We start from the raw sequence: 20,049 nt of genomic DNA, 5'->3' as shown, positions 1-20,049 counted from the left end.
ACCAGACTAGATGAAGCATTCATCTCTACAGGGGCGGAGGAAATGGATAAAATGACTTACTAGGCTTTTTTCTACCCATCTCTGATTTCTATGATTTAATAGTTTTTTTTAAAATGCAAACCACATTTGTATAACACAAGAAAGAGGCAGAAATACAGTAAAAGGATTTTTAGTTGCAGTGTTGTCCAACGCAATGAAACTTGATTTAAAATTAAATTTATGCTAGCACTTCTGACTGCAAGATGACTTCCCTTTGTTTAAGGTCTAGCACTGAAAGCTTTGCTACTGCCACACGCGTCTCTAAAAAGATGATTTAGCATTCCCAGACTGGTGATTTATTCTCTGTGCCAGAACTCTTTATAAACTGTGATGGTTCAACTTTTGACAAGGGGAGCTGATGCAAAAGGCAGAAAGGTCCTTTATAGAAAAGCAATGGAATATGAGGTTTGTGCCTAAGGTCTGGCAGACTTATAAACTCCCTGAGGAATCTCCAGCACTAAATATTTACTGATGTCACTCAAAGGATAACATCTAATCTGCTAGTATGAAAGTGAAAGTAGACTCTCAGAACAGTCTCTTTCCATCCCTTTGAATATCTTAAAATGATTTAAAAAGCCTCACTTTTTCTTCTTCCCCCAGTATTCTTTTTCTCCTTGAAGGCACTGCTCCATTTAAAATAAATCACACTGTCTTGTTTGTAGAAACATGAAGAAATCCAGAGGAAAAAACCAAACTGAGAAACCTTGGGATAGCTAAAATAAGCCTGCTTAAGAGTGGAATGCTGTGGACCTTTCACCTCCCGCATCATCCACGCAGGAAGACGAAATCATGACGTACAACTGCTGTCCAAGAAACCAAGATGCAAAACTGAAGCAAACCGTTACTGAGGTAACGCGGGGGAGTGTGGCGAGTCATAGTGGTCCACAGGCTTGGGACAGCCCTCCCACTAGTTCTGAACCAGCCAAGACAAGGCAGGATGTAGCCACGTGTTTTCCTTGCTTTGACATCAAAACTGTTATAGCGACCTGCTGCCGTTTCCCCTCTGCACCCCATTCACTCTCACATCCTGGCTGCAATTTGCCATCTTTTCAGTATTAACCTTGTTTTGCTTGACTGAGCTGTAAACTCAGTATAGTAGAAAAGGTTAATTCATTTCAAAATGCTGTTTGCCCACAGTTCCATATAACCTTGTCCCAGCAGAGGGGGCAGAAAAGTGATGGGGGAAAGTGAGTTGAATCTGACCCTGGAAATGGTTAGAATTAGGAAAAACAATGGTTCTGTACCCTAATAGCAAGTAACTCCCTCAAAACCAACATCATCTACCTTCCTGTGAACTTCCTCAGTTCCCCTTCCTCTGGTTGAAGTGACGTGTAGCCATTTATAGCTGTAAAGCTGTGTTTCCCTATACTGTGCTCGTCTATTTGGCTGTTTGCTGCTGGACTCATCTATATCTTCAGGTAATAAAGTCCATTGCGAAGAGTATGTATTCTTGGACACATCGCAAAATGTTGCCAACCCTGAAGTTTGCCAATAGTGTTATCAGGACAAGAGTTCACCTATTTTAAGTGTTTTGTATTAGCATATACAGTTTTGCAGGCATATAATCAATATAGTAGGACAAAGCTCTCACAATGCAGCTAAACCAAAGACGTCAGCTTTGTACCTTTAAATAGCTAACATAATAGAGGGAGTATGCCCACATCTAAGGATCTCTTTAAATTACGAAGTTCAGTACTTTGCCATGTGGAAAGTAAAAATACTCAACTGCAGTAGCGGCATCAAATGATTTCTAATTACCAAATGAGTTTTAAAGCCCAAAAGGGTCAGTATGAAAAACATTGAACTCTGTTTGCAGCTCTCCCCCAAACTCCTTATTTAAAACACAGCCCCTTTGTCCCAGGCACAGACCCCTCTCTGCTTTGCACAGCCTCCCAACCACAACCCACTCCCAGCCCCGAGGACCCACATCCCGTTTATGAACCCACAGGCCCTGCTCTCCATTTAACCCCCTCTCTGGTAATTGCCCTTCAGGCTCTGGGCTCAGGCCACACTTGCAGAGCTTCATCCCTCGCTGGGTCCCACCAAGAGGGGGATGCCACTATATCACACTGTAAATGAGCAGCTGGTGAGGATACAGTCCACATCCATAGGATAAGCGTGAATTTAAAAAAAAAAAAAAATCTCATTTGGACTAAATTAATGCTGTAGTAATGAATCTATAACACTTTGTACCTCGTTGAGTCACATGTCTGGGCAAAGCAGGAATAAAATCCTGAAAGGGAATTGCCTTGGTGTGCAGGCAATATTTCACAACCACATGAGTCACTACTCTCCAAGGAGAGCAAAAAAGTCACGGAAAAAGAAGGAAAAGCAGGCAGGCAGGTATGTAGGATCTGATTCTAGCCCCATTTACACTGACTTCAGCAGAGTTATTCCCCTGCAGAGAACATGAGGTTTTCAGTTCTAAGTCTTAAAGATGGTGGAGAATAAAAATGAGAGAGTAATATCTGAAGTTCTTCTAGTGTCAGTCACACAGCAAATACCTTTTCCACAAATAATTGAGATTTAGACCTCCTAACATTCTCAATAGCCATATTATAAGTCATATAGGAATTTTATGAGACCAAAGCTGTAATAACATGCTCTGGCTGAGCAGCAGAATGGCTACACAATCAATATGTTTTTGCACGCTCGCATTTTTGAGCGGATTAGTATTGCAGCACGGTCTAAATAACAGCATAAATTTAACAGTGTAGCAGCCTAAAAAACAGCGAAGCGTAATAGCAGGTGTGTTTATTTGTGCTGTGATGTGTAACTGATACCACTGAAATCCTGCTGACATTAGACTCTGTTTTAAAACAGAGTACAAAATACCTGGTGCTGGAGCTAAGATAATCAACTTAAAATCAAAAGGAGAAGACAACAGGTAGCACTGTAGACGCGTTGTGCAGAGGAAATACACGTGTGTCACACATTTGCAAAACCTACTTCCTCTATCAGGCAGCCCTTTATTAGAGACACTGTATTCAGACAAATAGAACAAACCCTAAAACATATAAATCCCTAACACTACAAATACATCTTTTCCCAAAGTTATGAAGTACTATAAAACCACATAAGTTTCTATTTTTTTCTTGCTTTTTCACATGATCATCATTGGATACTTAAAATTTATTAGTTCATAGATGAGTCAAACCTTGCAGTATACCAGGATTGGAGATGATACCTCTTCTAACTCTACGTGCTTTACCACAAGCGTGAAAAACAATTATTTAGGAATAGTCATTTCTATGAATTCTGAAAATATTTTAGTTATAATTGTTATCAAGTCGTTACAGAGAAGTCTGAAACATTTCCTTTAATCATTCAGTACATAGCTCCATACACTTGAAAGCTATGATTTCTCTAGAAGTTTTCTTCTCACATGTGTCTATATGTACATACATACACATATATATGCACTATTAGAAAATGAGTGTCAAGAAAAGCAGGACTTTTACATTTCCGCATTTTCCCTATGTTTGCAATAGGAATCAAACTACTGTAGATACCATCTGTGCCATCTACAAAAATTGGACCATCTTGACTTCAAATCCTCTTGACAGACACAACAACCACTTACGCTCTCCTTTTCAGCATTTTTCATTCTTACCAAAGACTACAAATATATTGTTAGGCCTTACATTCACTGTTCATGCAACAAACACCTCTCCCTCTTACACTGACTTGAAATTACTAAGTTTTGTGCCTGGTCCAAAAACTATGCTTGCACTGCTCAACTCCTCCTTCCCAGTTTTCACTCTGCTGTGCACAGGAAAAATGAGTTTGCAGCTGTGGCATTGACTAGACCTAGTTATACACATAAACATTAAATATTTCTTATTTTTGTGCTCTTCCAGTTCAAAAAGTAGCCTAAACCATGCAACATACAAGCAAGCCTTACAGGGCCTGATTCTATTTGTGGAATGGTAAATCATCAGTAATTCCTCTGAACTCAACGAATCAAGACACACTTATTGCCACAACTAGAGTGCCATCAACTCACAATGGTGATAGGAGGAGTTCAGGGTATTAAACATTTTGAAGGACTATGAAACAGAAACCTTCCCAAAGTCTCGTAGTACCTCCTTACAACGCTCATTCTGGGAGCTCAGAAAGCAAAAAACCCCAAAACCCAACAGTTAACCATTTCAGAATATTTCTGAAATTTGTATTAGTTATTGAAGGTCCATTTCCTAATAGTCGGGAATAAAAATCTGTCTTGATAGCTAAAGTCACATAAGCCAAATTCTCCAGTGTAGCTACCGCAGAGTAGGTGGGCAACAAGTTAGTCAGGAAATTTGTTAGGGGAGGACTCACGGGTTGGAAATGTGGTGTGGTGGTGGAAATGCTGGGAGGGAGGGTAAGCACAACATAGCTAGAGAAATCTGCAGAGCTCTGAACCCTCGAAAGGAAGCCTACGGTGTACGCACACTGAAATAAGCGCATCTAGAGAAGAGCAAATGTGTGGCTGGGTCCCTGCAAGTACTCATTAGCAGGAGTATCTCAGAGGGAGTTGCAACTATATGACAAGAAAAGTGGGCTTCTGCTTGGGGAAAGTGTTCTGCAGACATGATTTTAGCATGAGAAAAAAAGAGGTTCCTCATTTCGCAGAATGCAAAAAATCTGTGACCACTGGCACCCCACCAATATTTTTCCTATAACAAGAACTGGAAAAAAACAACGGTAACTTGTCTTCTTATAATATTAACTAATGAAGTGATTTCATTTGCTATAAATGATAAAAAACCCAGATATTCCAAAGCATGAGATGCTTTGTATGAAGAGATGCTGTAATTTGACCTGTCAGGTGCCTGTTATACGAGTTCCTTATAGGGCTGATCCTGCAGCCTTGACTCACACGATCAAGGCAATAGAAAACAAAAGGCTACTCATTTGAATAGTGGCAGCAGCAGGCACCAAGTTTGGCAATTTTGCTTTATCCCTTTCTACAGCCTGGCCTTTTAAAATCAGCATGTAAATTTTATGTCCGTTATTTATCTTTAAAAAAGGAGGAAAAACAGAAAAGAAACCAAATCAAAATAAATGGACCGTATAACTAGGGCCACTGCTTCCATTTAGTGGGATGGGCAACAACAAGAATAAATAAGAATACAAAGACAGGATAAATCAACTATGCTACACATGTGGCAACACATTTTACTGTATTTGTTATCAAGATGACATGCAGTCTAGAACTTCATGGCAAACACACTGGCAAAAGCCATAAACCATGAGAATAACAAGGCTCGAAGGAACAAGGCTTACAAAGACAACCCCAAGGGTAACTTTCTTAGATACCAGTAAATAAATCCCTAAAGGCAAGGAACTGAAGTACAGCAACCCTAGCAACCACACTAGCACCCGAATTGAGGTCTGGAAGAGCAAAGATGTGCAGTTCCACACTGTCCAGTTGTGGGACACAGTCGCAACAGAGTCAAAACTTGTAGGCCTGTAAAATTCCACCACGGGGGTTGAGTTCAGAGTCTGGGGGCTTTCTCTTTGTACTTCCATGATTGTTATAACTAGGCAATTAGAAGAGGTGTGAGAAGGGCTAACCAGAGATGCCAACCTTTTGGGAGTCAGCAACAGTTCTGTTGGATTGTCTGGTAGGCACTTCTTTCCCTTTCCCCCACAAGCTAAATTCAGAAGGATGTTGTTGTCATCAGGAAGACTACTAACCTCATCATCTGGCAGGCACGTTTCAAACCTGCAAAATGGGCATACTATGACTCCTTGCGGGGAATCACCGAAGTCTATGATCTTGCAAAGGCATTTGGCACATACTCTGTGACAACACTCCAGCACTTTCGGTTTTCTCTGTCGCAGGTTATAGCGGTTGTAACAGATCTTGCACTCAAGCTCATCTGAGCTCTGAGTCTCCACAGACTCCTCTGGTAGTTGAGTGGTCATTTCTTCTGATGGTTTTTAGACTGGAGGAAAGAGGAGTCAAGTGACAAAGAGGTCACTCAGTCTTATTTTAGAAGTTTTTCCTGATGATCATATCAACCATCTCAAACAGCAAAAGAGGAGAGGATGTTGTCGAAAAGCATCAGTAGGCGTCATCCCTTTTCAGGTTCTGCTAGGGATTGTGCACTGCATGTCCTTTACTCTGAGCCAGGCATCCATCTGAAAAAGATGATGTGGAGTTTCTGTGGAAGAAAAGAAAAAGTTGTAGCAGGTGAAATATGCAAGTTCCACTTCTTACAAGCTTAGCTTCTTTGCTAAAAATACCTCTAAGGTAGTTTTTTTTCTGTGGCATATGGGGCCTGTATTGCAATCATGCTGATAAACCTTAGAATCATGCTGCATACATTTGTTTTAGACTTGTAACTTTGACTGGCTCAGCCCATGAAGTTCTCGGCAGAAGCTGCAATCTAATCACTGATCTGTGACCCTTTGTTTAAACCCTGGTTTCCTAAGGAAATGAGACCTGACCCCTGGAGCTTTTCGGCTTTCTCGGCAACTTGTGAACCTGCTGCCCCATTTCAAACAAATCGGCAGAGGAGCAACAGCACCGAAGATAATTAGGTTTCTAAAGAAGTAGTGAACACTGGGAGTTGGCTAGAAGAGGGGGAGAGGTATTTTTAATAACTGCCATTTATCCTGGAGGGCAATGGTCAGCCAGCACACACCCAGGTTCTGCTCTGAACAGGCTGAATGCTGCCGCTGCTCAGCCAGAGAGCAGGACAACACAGGAGGAAGCTGGTGATACTCTGCGGAAATAAACAGGTTTTTGGGGGTGGAGTGGGTATGGAAGAGGGCTGGTGCTATCGAATGTGAGGACATACGTAAAATTTGGAAAAGATCAGGCTTCATTAATTTTGCTGCTTGTGGAACAGCTCATTTCTCTGCCCCTTCACCTATCTGCTGAACACAGATACTGAAAATGAGGGTTCTTTAAGCTTGCAACAAATGCCTCCGTTAATGCGTGGATGCTAGGGTGAAGGCTAACATGTCTCTCAAGGGCATTTTCCAGACGCACTGGCTTTCATGGCAGCGACAGCTGTTTCACACCTCAGCTAAGGAGAGACCCGTGGCGTGACTGCGCTACTGCACTCCCATTCTCTGCAGCCTTTTTGCCACCAGACCCATCAGCCTCCCTTAAAAACATGTTTTGTCATATTTTGTAAGCATGCATTTTCACTACTTCAGGAAACAGTCTGTGTATTATAAACAAAACATTAACCAGGACTATGTACTCTGGGGAGCAATAACTACCAGCACTTACAAAACAGCTTTATCTGCCAGAGGATATAAACTTCTCCCAAATTTAGGCATATGCTTGCTCATAAAAACGCATATGGTGTTGCATTTTGCAGGTTTTCAAACTTAGTCCTTCACTGCTAGAGTAGCAAGGAGCTTGCCATGGGGGTCAGCAATGTGTCCAGCTGCCTCCTGCAGTATCAATAAATGGCAGGCACATGGAATATGAAAAAAGTGGCCTATTTCAATAAACTTATTTCTTGACTATTAGTTTTGTGAAATGTTTGATTCCTTTCCCTTAGAAGTTTTTACTCGCTGCTAGCATTCAGATTTTTGTCCTTTTTCTTGAGAACAAGGCAGAAAGTTCTGTCTTTTAAGCAATGTGTTCCTTCTGTCAATATATTTTACCTGCCAACCACCAGGTACAATAAAGTCTCTTTCACGGGCCTCTTGTTCCTACTGTGCTTCAGGTATTTTCCATTCTCTCTCTTAACATTCTGCACAGCATAGCTTCTCTTAGTAACATAATTTCTAAAACTCACCTCCTCCTGGATATTTAAAACAAAGACGATACACTTCAGACAATGCAGTAATGAAAAAAAGACGACAACACAGTGAAGAAAAAACATATTTCTATAAGTATTTATAACAGACATGGCTCCCTCCCTGTTCAATTTTCTTAACTTTTTTTTCCTGCCTCTTCCAACCTGTTTCTTTAGTGCTTTAGAAGTTTTCATCTCTGCCTCACAGTTGTTTTTATTATTTGCACTGTGATTATATTTGTGGTGTGTTCCACTAGGCAAGGCAAACACGAGAAGGTTGATCCATAATTTTCAGAGTGTACAAGCTAAACACCTTATAAGAGACAAAAAGTACATTTTTTACAGATCTTATAACCTATCCTTTATCCTTTGTTACACTGTGTGCTTCCTTATTCGTTTCTACTACTCTTTTTATTTCATTCCAAATAGCATCTTCCAGATGACTTTTAGGCATATATAAATGTCAAGAGATGCTAACTTTCCAAAGGATGAAGAAACCATAAAGCAGACCTAAAAAAGTGAAATGCCAGCTTACAGGAAGGCAAAGCACTGCTGAAAAGTTAAGCAGCTAAACAAAACAAGCAACGGTTTTGAACTTTCACATCTTGAGTCTCATTCATCTTCTGTACCTGAGGTGAATTAGGATTACTAACGTGTTCATGCTTCACAGCTGAGGCTGGCAAATGTCCTATGACATAAAACTAAATTTCTGATTAACCAAAAATCTTACAGAAAATGTGTCTGCTTCTCATGGAAAATTGTGACCCTTCTGTGAAAACTGTGAAAAATCTTTGTATTTTAGTGTTTACCTTTCTAATGAATATTTCCATGTCTTCCCAAAAAGCAGACCACTTTCCAACCAATTCTACTTAGACATGGATCACTTCTGCCTGAATCTGTTTTAAAACTGAAAGTATTCTCCTGATTCTACCCCCGTTAAGTGGCCAGATTTAGCATTAATACAAGCAGTAACAAGTCCCTGGGACTAGCAATGTCCCAATTGCTAAATTGGGACCATTAGCTTCATTTCCAGAACACAATGATCCTCTTATTGTAGTTTCTGTCCTGAGCTATTCTACAAATTATTTTCAAACTTTTTTTTTAATGTACTGTACAAGAAAGAGCTACTTTCATCATCTTTCTCTCTTCACAGAGTCTCTTCAAAAACATATCTATCAGTAATAAAACATCGTTGACTCTTTTTTCTTTGGCTAAGTTTAGATGTTGAATTTCTCCTTATGTGTTCTAGTGTGATTACTGCTTACTACTGTTCTTCATTTATACATCTTTTCCTTTGAAAATTAAAATTTAATCAGTAATTCCTATTAATGCTATTCATACATATTTTACCTTCTCAGCTCTATAGTGATTTTAGATGCTTCCTCTGTCTTTTTTGCTTTCTTGATTTTTTAGGGAATTTTCTGCTTTTCCTTCTCAGTTCCCACTTTCCCGCTTACTTTTTCTCTGCTGAGAACTGACACCTTTTTAAGCTTAATTAATGCTGCCCTGCTATATACACCATATATATAGTAAAAAGCTCTCCGATCAGAGACTCAGTAAAAATATAAGAAAACTGAGGATTTAAAAGAATTTTTACTTCAAATTAGCCCTATTTCTTTAGAAAATGAGACATTTCTTGAGAAATATGGCCAACTATTTCTTCAAGCTACTTCTACTCTATGTCAAAGATTTTCTAGCTTGTCTTTTCCGTGTCTCCCAGGTGCATATTTACTGGAAGCAGGCAGAATAAGGAATTAAAGTAGGGAACAGATAACTACCGCCTCTCTGAATCCTGGTCCCCCACCAAAAATGTGGCAATTCACATACTTCTGCTTTCTTTGTGTTGGAAGCAAAAGAAGCTACAATATTACACAGAATAAAAGAGATTGTGTCTGTGTGTTTGCGTTTTGTCCTCCTCTCTGAGCTACTTTTTTATGATGCCACGAGAAGGTATGTCCCTATTACACACTCCAATATTCCATTACTGTTTGGTCTTTTTTAAATATGGGGCTGCAATCTGCATGTTCTTTCTGACCTTCACATCAGAGGGCAGTCAAGTAAAAATTCCTGAGTGCAAATCCTATGATAAGCGTAACCTCCTTCACTTAAAGTACAAAATTCTACTGACTTCACATCAAAGTGAGGTCAGGCTCCCTGCCTATTTTTAAAGTACTGTGTTTATTTTTATTAATTCTGATATTTTTCATGACTTCAAACTATTCCTTACGTCCGGTTTTCCACTTGAGCTCATTTATTTTTAGATAGAGGTGTCCCACCTGCTTGTTTGATACCAACAGACACAAGTTGCAACTAGGGAAATTTCAATTAGGTATTAGGGAAAAAAAAACAAACCACAAGTTGTTCAAACACTGGAACAGGTGCCAAGAGAGGTGGAAATGAAATCTCCAACCTTACAGATATTGGAAACTTGACTGGATACAACCCTGGTCAAGCTGCTCTACCTTGGAATTTGGCTGTACTTTGAGCAGAGGACTGGACTCTTTCTGGAGATTCCTTCCCACTCAAATTATTCTATGACTCCGTTTTGGTATCCTCAACTCACTTTACGCAGTCTATTTGAGAAGCTTTGTCCCTTACTGAATAAGGAATCAGGCTTACAGTTGCTATGTAGCTAAACATCTCTCCTAGATGATAATTCTTTCATTTAATGTATTAATTCCTTTTTACAAGAAAGCCTAGACACTTTCTGCTATTCTGTCTTCCACAGAACCTATCTGATGGGATCAACACAATCCAATTGCAGAACCTTCCATTCCTGTGGCTATTATGTAGCTCATAGTGGCTTTCCAAACAAAATATAAACTACTAGACACGTACAATGATAACAGCATCCATTGCAGTTTATCCAGGAACAAGCACATTTGTTATACTATGACAAGCCCTTGTCTTTTGTAAGAGTTCTGTCTAAGCGCTGCAGGAGCGAATCCATCATTCCTGTTCACTTCATGTTCTGCTGCTGCTGGAGCTCTGACTCCTTCTCTTCCCCTTTCTGGTGCTACCTGCCCTGTACCTTGCAGTCTCCTGTACCTGACCGTTTTACTAGAAAGGGAAAAGAGCTGAAGATGGAGAGGCAACCTGGCTGGATGGCAGAAGATTGCCAGCAGTCCCCACAGTGCTCCAGCTGACTGCTGGAGGGCAGTCCCAGAAGCAAGGGAGACTGTCCTCCCTTGAGAGCAAGAGGAGGCCACCCACAGAACAGGACTGAATAAACAGCAAGCCTTTGGATGCGACCCCAGGCACGGGCAGAGCGCGATGGACTACTCCAGCCCGAACAAGCCACTGTCCATCGATCAATTTGCTACTAACCACTGCTGTGTTGCCGACTGCAGATTGCAGGCTTTCATCCCCAGTGTGAAAAGAAAGGTGAATGGGTTGCACAACATGCTATGGCCCTTCTTTGCACTCATTGATCAAACACTGCCTAGACATCGTGTTCTTATGAGAGGCCAGAAGCAATCAGTTGTAGATGAAACTCTCAATATTGGAGCTCAGTCATGCTGACAGGGCAAAGTAGATGGGAAATTTGTGCTTCCCTTCCCTAATGAGAGATCAGCCTTGTCCAGTTTATCAAACCAACCTTTTATCATTCATTTCACACTTCTTTTTTCTGTGAAGGGAATTTGCCAATATTTCACATATAACCTAAAATGAATACATGAGGTCAGTAATTAACTTCCATAAGGTATCAACCATGGAGCTACCCAACGTGTGATATTTTTGAAGGTTTTTAAAGTTTCCTCTAAATGCAAGCCAAGTGTATTTAGGGAGTAAGACAAGGAAAAAATATGTAGAGATAAATGAATACAGAGAAACTTACTTTCCAAGATAAAGAACTTCTTGCAAAGGTTCACTTGCAGGGAACACAAGCAATGCCTATTCTTCACACGGGCAAGAACTGGTGGAAAGGAGGGAAAGAAAATTAGTAGAGCAGGAATACAGCTGGGAGACGAATCCAGTCTGTTTTCTCTGAAAGAGAGGAAGTTGTCCAACTTCTCTAGTTTGGATGGAAATACCCATATGTTAAGATTTCTATTTAGAGAAATATATTGGGTAAATCTCATTTACTAAAATTATTTCTGTAAAATAATCCAGAGTCGTCTTTACAGATCTGTTGTTGATTTTAAGCCTCTTTCAATATTATGCACTAAACACTCTGAAGTGCTATCTGTTCTAGAAACCACATATTCACAAGTGTTAGCAATTCACTCCAAACCCCAAAAGCAAAGCAACTAAAGAGATAAACTGGGCTTGAAAGAAGAGTTTTTAAAAACATATTGAAATACTTTCCTTCACAAATCTCATAGAAGCTCTTTGATCACTTCTAATTTTCCAAACTAACTTCAGTCTCTTCTCCAGCACAGACCAGAAAGCAACCATCTCCGGTGGACCACTGCATTCACATTGGAGCAGCTTTGCTGCATTCTGACTCAGCAGGAAATGACCATCGCACTGGATTTTTCCAGCTTTTGCTGAACACAATGCAAAAAAAAAAAAAACCCTAAACCACTTTACTAATCTGACATTTGAATAGACTACGTTCAAAGTGCCAGCAGCTATCACATGCTCAACCTGTTTCATGCCACATTTCTGCTAACATTGGATGGGTTTTAACAATGGACATTTCCCTGTCAACTCTAATCAATGTGAGACTTTGCGCAAGAGTTAGAATGTGGCGTACTGATCCGTGCTTGGTTTATGGTCAGCTGTATAAACTGCTATGAAAACTGCCTCAATTCTTTTCACAAAAACTTAGTCTTCAATGGGATAGGGAATGAGGTTATTTCTCAAATAACTATACATGAAAGAGAAACTCTGTAATATGTACAGCAAATATGTGTGTATTATTGACTGCTTCACCAGAGACTAATATCAAATACAAGTATTTTTATCGGAAGTTATTGTTACAAAATTTAGAGTCCTTGCCTGATCTCTCTCAATCCTCTACAACAATATCACAAAAATACAAAATACAGAAAATCATAGCTTTTTGTATTCAAAGCAGAGTTCATGGGTCTCTGATCATTTAGTATGAGAAATCATGTAATATTAATGTGCCATCTTATATTAAAAAAAAAAACCAAAAAACAACCAACAAACCCAACAGTTAATGTTGGGGTTTTTTTTTATTATTTTCTACGCTGGTAAGTAAGCAGGTATATTTTCATCTAACACAGGGTTCACTTTATTCAATATTGTGGCAGTGACTCTTGGGGTCCTTTCTACGTCCTTTGCACGTGCATATTCAATATCACCAGACTCCATTTCTCCTTAACAATATCATTTGCAATACTTTTTTTTATTCCAGTAACTCACATTATGTGTCAGGTAGTAGTAGAAAATGGTATGAATAAACAGTGAACACCTTATTAAAACCCCACTATCCTCAATGACCTTCTTTCTAGCTAGAGGCTACTACAGTATTGATATGAATCTTAAAAGTGACTGTGATGCAAAAAAGAATGTTTTGCTAGTTAGGCGTGTAGACACAAGCAAAATCCCTTCCAATATTTTTTAAGAAGGATTTTTTCCTCATATATAATTCACGAGTTATTTATGTAGCAATATGCTGAGTGACTACTTAATGTGACATACGGTTGTGGGTTGCTTTGTAGCTGTTTCGAGAATAAAACTAATAAAGGACAAAGGATCAGATCTCTTAATAGCTGTCTTGATTTAAACAGACTATTAATTACACTAAATCAATAAGTAAAAAGAGGTAGCTTGAAATTTGTATCTAAAATGGCAACATTTAATTTTGGAAGTACACAAGTTAAACAGAATTTGTTCGTTTTAAAATGATTTTTGTTTCACAACCTGCTTACTTGGCCTGCTTTCGCATTTTGTCTTGTACTGTTTTCCACTGCCAATGGCTTTTCCTTTATGACTCTGAAACCAAGAAATGATCTACTCCAGTAAGAATATATTTCACGATAGAACTCATGACCTTACTATTACTTTAGGGAAAGGTTAGACATTCTCCTCTTTGGCAGCAGGGGTGCCTTTTAGCAGCTTTCTCAGATAAGACAGAGTTATGTTTCTCTGCTTTAACGTTTGTGTCCTTTAGAAGCTCTTCTGAGAACTGAACAGACTGCAGGACACTGATTCTAGAATATGACTTGAAAAGATACAAAAATGATAAATAAATAAAAAACTTCCCAGGATTTCTTAATATAGGCATAAATGTTTAATCATGTGACCTACAGATATGTTTAGCATTTATCTTTAAATTAGGCATTATTAAAAGCCAATATGATTTTGTGTTAGGTTTCCGAATACATGAAGATAACACCATAGAAGTTTACCTCCTTGTTTTGTTCGCAATTGTATGTTTCAATGCAGGTAATTAAAATAAGTCCAGAAATACTTTTTCTTTTTTAATAAAAATTACTGTCATACTTGGAAGATATTAAGTGATATACATAAAATTTAAGATCCCCAAAATATGTCAGAATTCATTTTCTTTGGACATATTTTCTATATTATATAATTTGGGAGGGATCAGGTGGGACAAAATTACAGAAAATTAATCGTGATTACATCATTCAGTGAGAAATTCCTCTTCACACAGGGGAATAATTTTAATGCATAATAGTAAGTTCCAATTAACCTTCAAAATAACATTTAAATAGAAAGTAAGCGTTGCATTAGCTTTGTCCTAATAGAGCTGAAAATAATCCCAGAATAGACTAGAAATGAAGCTGTACTTCCTGCCTTTTCTATTGTCATTAAGAGCAATCTGTCTAATACTGAAGTATGTTTAACTTGGTTCATTCTGCTTCAGATGTTTTTGAGAATATGACTATGTATAAAGACTTTACTATATTGTCTATTTTATCTCAACAGGTTAGCGCAAACGGAAAATAAAAAAAAGGGTGGAGCATTATACAGGGCAGTACTGAAACTGAAGTTTATGTATTGTTTACATCTATTCGGTAACAAGGTTTTCTGCTTTAAGTACTGCTCAGAATTTGTGTGTTATCCCATACGGAAAGGAAAACAGTAAAGAACAACTGCAGTTACTTCAGTCACAGAATGTTTGAAAACCATATATCAAAATAATCCAAATCCAATACAGATTTCCACTTATAAACAAGTTTTCCAGACCTGGTCTTCCACCAGCATATCCTTTTTGAAAAGCTGTCAACCAAAATCTAATCTAGCTGATGTTGCGGATACTCCCAATAGCTTGAAAAGAAAAGGGAGGGCTCTTAGGAAACAATACTTTACCCTGGATATACTAACCTGTAATTTTAGTATTTAGTTCACTTAAAGCACACCTCTAAAAATAGTTACTGCTGGGATCCAACTTATTTTTATTTTGGCAATAAAGCAATAGTTGGCATATACTCCCTCCTCACTTGACATTATTATGTATGACTAGAATTGCAATGATGCAACTAAGAAAAATTTTGTTTAAAAATCTTATTGATGTATTTTAAAAGGAGTAAACACAAAAAAACCCCAGATGTTATGAAAAATATAATATTAGCTTTACCACATGTCAAGATCTACTAAGTTGTATGTCTTCAACTGCATTCCTGGGAACTGAATGATCCCAACAGACAAGTGTCAATGAGGAGACATTAACTTTGACTGCAACATGTATTGCCCTCTTACAAAATATTTGCAGGAAAAGGTCCATTTGGCCTGATTTATACACAAGGGAAATAATTTTAGAAATGTACCAAATTTGTTTTTAACTGCATTTCTTTCCCCCAAGCACTTGTTAGTATTACCCTGCACCAAACAGCCTCATTTTTAGCTAACTTTCATAAGTACTTTTCTTTGGCAATGAAAGTTCCCTCAAATAACAAAAAAGAAAAACTTCTTGTTAGGCTTTTATACTAACTATAAGCAAATTACAAACTATCACCTCTACGGTCTTAAGAAAAAACAGAAGAACATTATCTGTTAGTAGTTAATGGTTTTTTTGTTGGGTTTTTTTGTTGTTGTTCATCATCATTCTAGATGCAGGTACATGAAATAAAATTGCATATATTTAAAAAACAGATGAAAGGAGTTAAAATAATTTGTATCAAATGATATGTGCAGCTTTTATTTTATGCCATTAAGGAATACAGGAATCCTCTTAAACAAGAGCAGCTTTACGTATTAGGCTGGAGGTATCTTTGTAACTACCATGAATGATCTGGGACTGTCAGAGCTCCATAAAGTGCTACGCCACTAGTCTCAGAATCGCTGGAGTGTTCTGCTGGTGAGATTTGCTTAACTCAGATTCATGCTTATAAAGGACTTCAGGGAGATTGATATGAATTGCTCTGCTTTTAGGATGTTATTTAGCAATGGAATGTAATATTTTTTTATCCATTGTGAACTGTCAGTGAAACAGTTTTAGCGCTACTGGATAGAGTGTTTCAAGTGAAGGACAGAATTCTCATGGGCTGAGAGGCTCTATATACAGAAGACTACACTCTGCAAGGAACCAGTCTGGAACAATTGCTTTCCCAAGACACATCCTTTCCATTGGCAGTCTCAACGTCTCCTTGAGACTTAGCTTTGAAGAGCTAGCCCTCGCCAGACCTCAGGCTTTGGGTCAAATTTTCCTCAGTAGTCAAAAGAAAAATTGCCTCTATTTACTACATATATGTCATCCCATCCTACATCAATCCTAAAGTACACAGGAATCTGATGACAATAAGCTGAAACAGGATATCCTCTGGGTATTTCTGAAGGCACCACGGTCATCAGGGGTTGCCCTGAGACTAGTGCTACTTCTGCGAGCACGTTCAGGCCTGGGATGCCCTTCAGACTGGATAAGAGGAGCAGAAACAAGCAGACAATTTATCCATAGCACGTACCAAAATTCAGTTAAGTATATAGTGTATCTCTCTCAAATGTGTTTCTGATAGAAATATACTGCCACAATGGCAGCTAACCCAATCAAGTTAAATCTAATCAATATGAATCTGCAAAGCAGTTGGCAAATGTGCTTCAGCAAGAGTTGCCCAATTCTATTTTGGGGGAAGGACAACCTGGACTTTCCAAATTTTCCATCATCCAAAAGACTTACACTGGTCAAGTCTCACAATCTCAATGGAGGGCAGGAAATTGTCTTTGCTTTGAGCAGAGCTACAGCATTTTTCTCTCATTTGTAGCTATATAAAAAAAGCTAAACTAAATCAAAATGTTTGAAGTGTGCCAGAGCATATTTAAAATACAGAATCCACAAAAAGCAGGCATTGTTTCAGAAATTTTTGAAGTAATCGAGACATATTCAGAAACACAGCTTGTCTATTAAACTAATTAGAAAAAACCCCCAAAACCAAAAAACCCCAACCAAATAGAAAGAACATAAAAGGGAATTCTAAAGGTTTAAGAAGCAATAAAATTCATAGAAAGTCATTACACTTGCCTATTTACCTGGTTTTGTGTAACTAAGACCAGATATGTGTATTTCCTTAACTGGTAATAATAAACGAGGATTTTCGTTTAAGTGTTTTGCAGCATATAGTAGAAGGCTAGAGAAACTAGAAAACAGAACACTAACAAGTTCTGGATTTCACTTAATGTAATATAAATCTCAGCATCAACACAGCAGCTTTTCAGTGAGTATTCCCAAGGATATCAAGTCTTCCATACAGTATCGTAAATGAGCAGCTTGGCTAAGACTTACGGAATAAAGCAGGAAACGAAAATCATTTCTTGCCTTCTATTAACTAAGAAAAAAATATTTGATAGAACAGAAACATAACCAAGAGCATCTTAAAATGCTAGATGTTTTACATGACAGTTTTCTTTAAAATACTTTAAATAATGAATCTCCTCTGGTCTGCTTTTATTCAAACAAGTGAATAGGAGGCTTCTGAATGTTCTACTACATAAGTCTCTTTTCTAAAAAGTGACCTTATTTACTAGACATTAGAGGATAATGCATATTTCACTATGGCTTCATTTCCAGCGTGCTGAATGCATACAATTTGCAAAGAACTGAAGATCTAGGAAAAAAGACTATAGAAATGCACTAGGAAAAAAGACTATAGAAATGCACTATCTATTTGGAAACTCGAAAAAGAAAATTTCAAGTTGGAAAAAACGAAAAAGAATTCGTTTTTATTTATGCTATTACTTTTCCATTGAAATCTCCATGCTTGAAGCACCAGTACAGCATAGTACTGCTTGTTAGCCTACTAAAGCACAGTTTATAAAGTTACAAGTATTGCCCTAATAATCACTGCAAAAGGTAGCATAATATCCACTGTGAATCTATGACTTTTTCACATCTCTGCAAACACAGACCACAGAATTTGTAGCAAGTTAAAATATACGTTTTGCCTTCGGCTTGGCTTCTTGACAGAAGCAGCTCTCTGTGAAATTGAATAAAATCCAGTTTTAGTCTCTTCTCCAGAGTCAAATTATTACAGTATTCCTTGAGGACTTCTGAGCTCGTATTTGTTCTTCTCTGCTTCTGGAGGGCTCTCTCAGAAAGCACACCCTAAGAAAGTGCACCCATTAATTTCCCATTAATTCTGGTGGATATATTTTGCAACAGCGAGTGCATCTACACTTTAAACTGCAGTACAGCGTCAATATAACTGATGCCAGATCTGCTACTGGAAGCAACATAGCTATAATAACATGTAGCTCTGGATGAGCTAAATTAATCTGGTTTGTAGGAGATTCAGCTGGACTTATGCACCATTTCCCACTCCATCATCCTGTGATAATATGCTGAGGTTTGTCTACAACCTGTGCCAATATCTTGCCTATCTATAACCACTGTGCAGTGTTAAGCTACAGAAGACTGCATTTTGAAATGTGATAGGAGATATCCTAGAAGACAGTAAAAGTTTCACCTTTCATTCTCAAGAGTTTCCAAACTTAGATATGCCTTGGTTTGAACTGGGTATCACAGAGGATCAGTAACCACAGAAAGTGGCGAACATGCTAACAGATATGGCTTTAAAAAAAAATAATAATTCTACACAGACATCTAAGATTGATTTCTAAGGACAAAGCTGCTTTCTTGTACCAAATGCAGTGCATGCATTCAGATAAATGAGAGCTATCTGTGTAGTCCCACTGCACTGAATGAGAGTATCTGGGAAAGGACTGCCAGAACATGCCTACCCCCTGATGAAATTCCTTTGACTGTATGATTCAGACTGAAATTTCTGACTTACTTCAGCCAGCCCTAGTGGCAATTTTGCCTTGTTACTGAAGCATTCGTTTTCTACAGCAAAAGGTGATAGAATATCATGCTGTCTATGCCCAAACATCTAGCTTTGAATGATACCACTCAACTGCATAAAATAAAAAGATCTGTACAGCATTTTCGGTGATGCAATTTATGGTACAGTACAGCAATAAAAGTATTCTTAATTTTTGGGCCAGAGTCGTTAAAAGCCTTTTGATTAGCAAAATGGCAATAGGGCATATTGATAATTCATTAGACAAAGATACTGTAAACTAGATCCTCTTGTGTAAACCAAGAGTGATTCAACCAAATGAGATGCAACACCTGCAAATATAATGTGCACAAATCACATCAGCTTTTGTCTTAAAAAAGCCCTTTGTTTGGAAAAAAAGTCATCTTCCTGTTGCTTTTCTTATGGTAGCCAGTATTTCTAAACGTGTTAAGAAAAACTTAACTTCAGGGATTTGTTCATCAAATCTCCTCACTGAGATTAGCTTGGAAAACGACAGCAGAAATTAAATCCTGGATGCAAACATTTTAGGACATACATGCAGGCTTTTCTCAGGGAAAATTCCTATTTATTGGGGTAAAAGGGAGAAAGCTGGTAGAATTAAGCACTAGAAGAATACCATATGTTTTTCTTGGTTTCTGCTTCATAGAATAAAAGTGGTTTTGATGTTTCTAAAATTTGCTGCTGCCTCATTTATTCAGTTCCTAAATCTGTAATCCCTGCTAAGGCAAAAGCAAGACTGAAGTGACTAGGAGAATGACAGAAACAACCATTAATTTCTCCTTGGCTTTGTTATTGAAAAAAAATAATATTTTTTTTTAATTGTCACATTATTAAATCTTGGAAACAACTGTGCTTCATAATATACAACTCCAACCAGGGAACGTCATCAGTAAAGAATGATGATGGCAATCTAGTAATTCATAAAAACTGCAGGATGCTGTTCCCTACCCAAAAAGATAAACTTCTTTTAATACACTGGGTTGTGCAGAAAGGAGCAGACAAGATCTCAAGGACAGTGTTTATGAATACATGGATTGTGGCAGCCCCACTGGCAGGATATCAAGTCTGAAGGA

At 38.2% G+C, this 20,049-nt stretch overlaps 1 protein-coding gene across 2 annotated transcripts in view; it reads right to left on the bottom strand.

Annotated features, from left to right (window-relative positions):
* Nucleotides 1-5,026: 5,026 nt before the first annotated feature.
* The window catches only part of RNF182 (ring finger protein 182), a 29,293-nt gene continuing 14,270 nt past the window's right edge, over nt 5,027-20,049 (bottom strand). For both annotated transcript variants that reach the window (XM_054192231.1, XM_054192232.1), the window contains 2 exons: nt 11,626-11,703; nt 5,027-6,191 (listed from right to left, as the gene is read on the bottom strand). In XM_054192231.1, the coding sequence (XP_054048206.1) occupies nt 5,215-5,952 (738 nt within the window). In that variant the 5' untranslated portion in view covers nt 5,953-6,191; nt 11,626-11,703 and the 3' untranslated portion in view covers nt 5,027-5,214. The remainder of the gene's footprint in view (nt 6,192-11,625; nt 11,704-20,049) is intronic.

Source organism: Rissa tridactyla, chromosome 2, assembly GCF_028500815.1.
Source record: "Rissa tridactyla isolate bRisTri1 chromosome 2, bRisTri1.patW.cur.20221130, whole genome shotgun sequence".
Taxonomy (NCBI): Eukaryota; Metazoa; Chordata; class Aves; order Charadriiformes; family Laridae; genus Rissa; species Rissa tridactyla.
The sequence above is the reverse complement of the archived record's forward strand: the minus strand, read 5'-3'. Positions and strand labels throughout refer to the sequence as shown.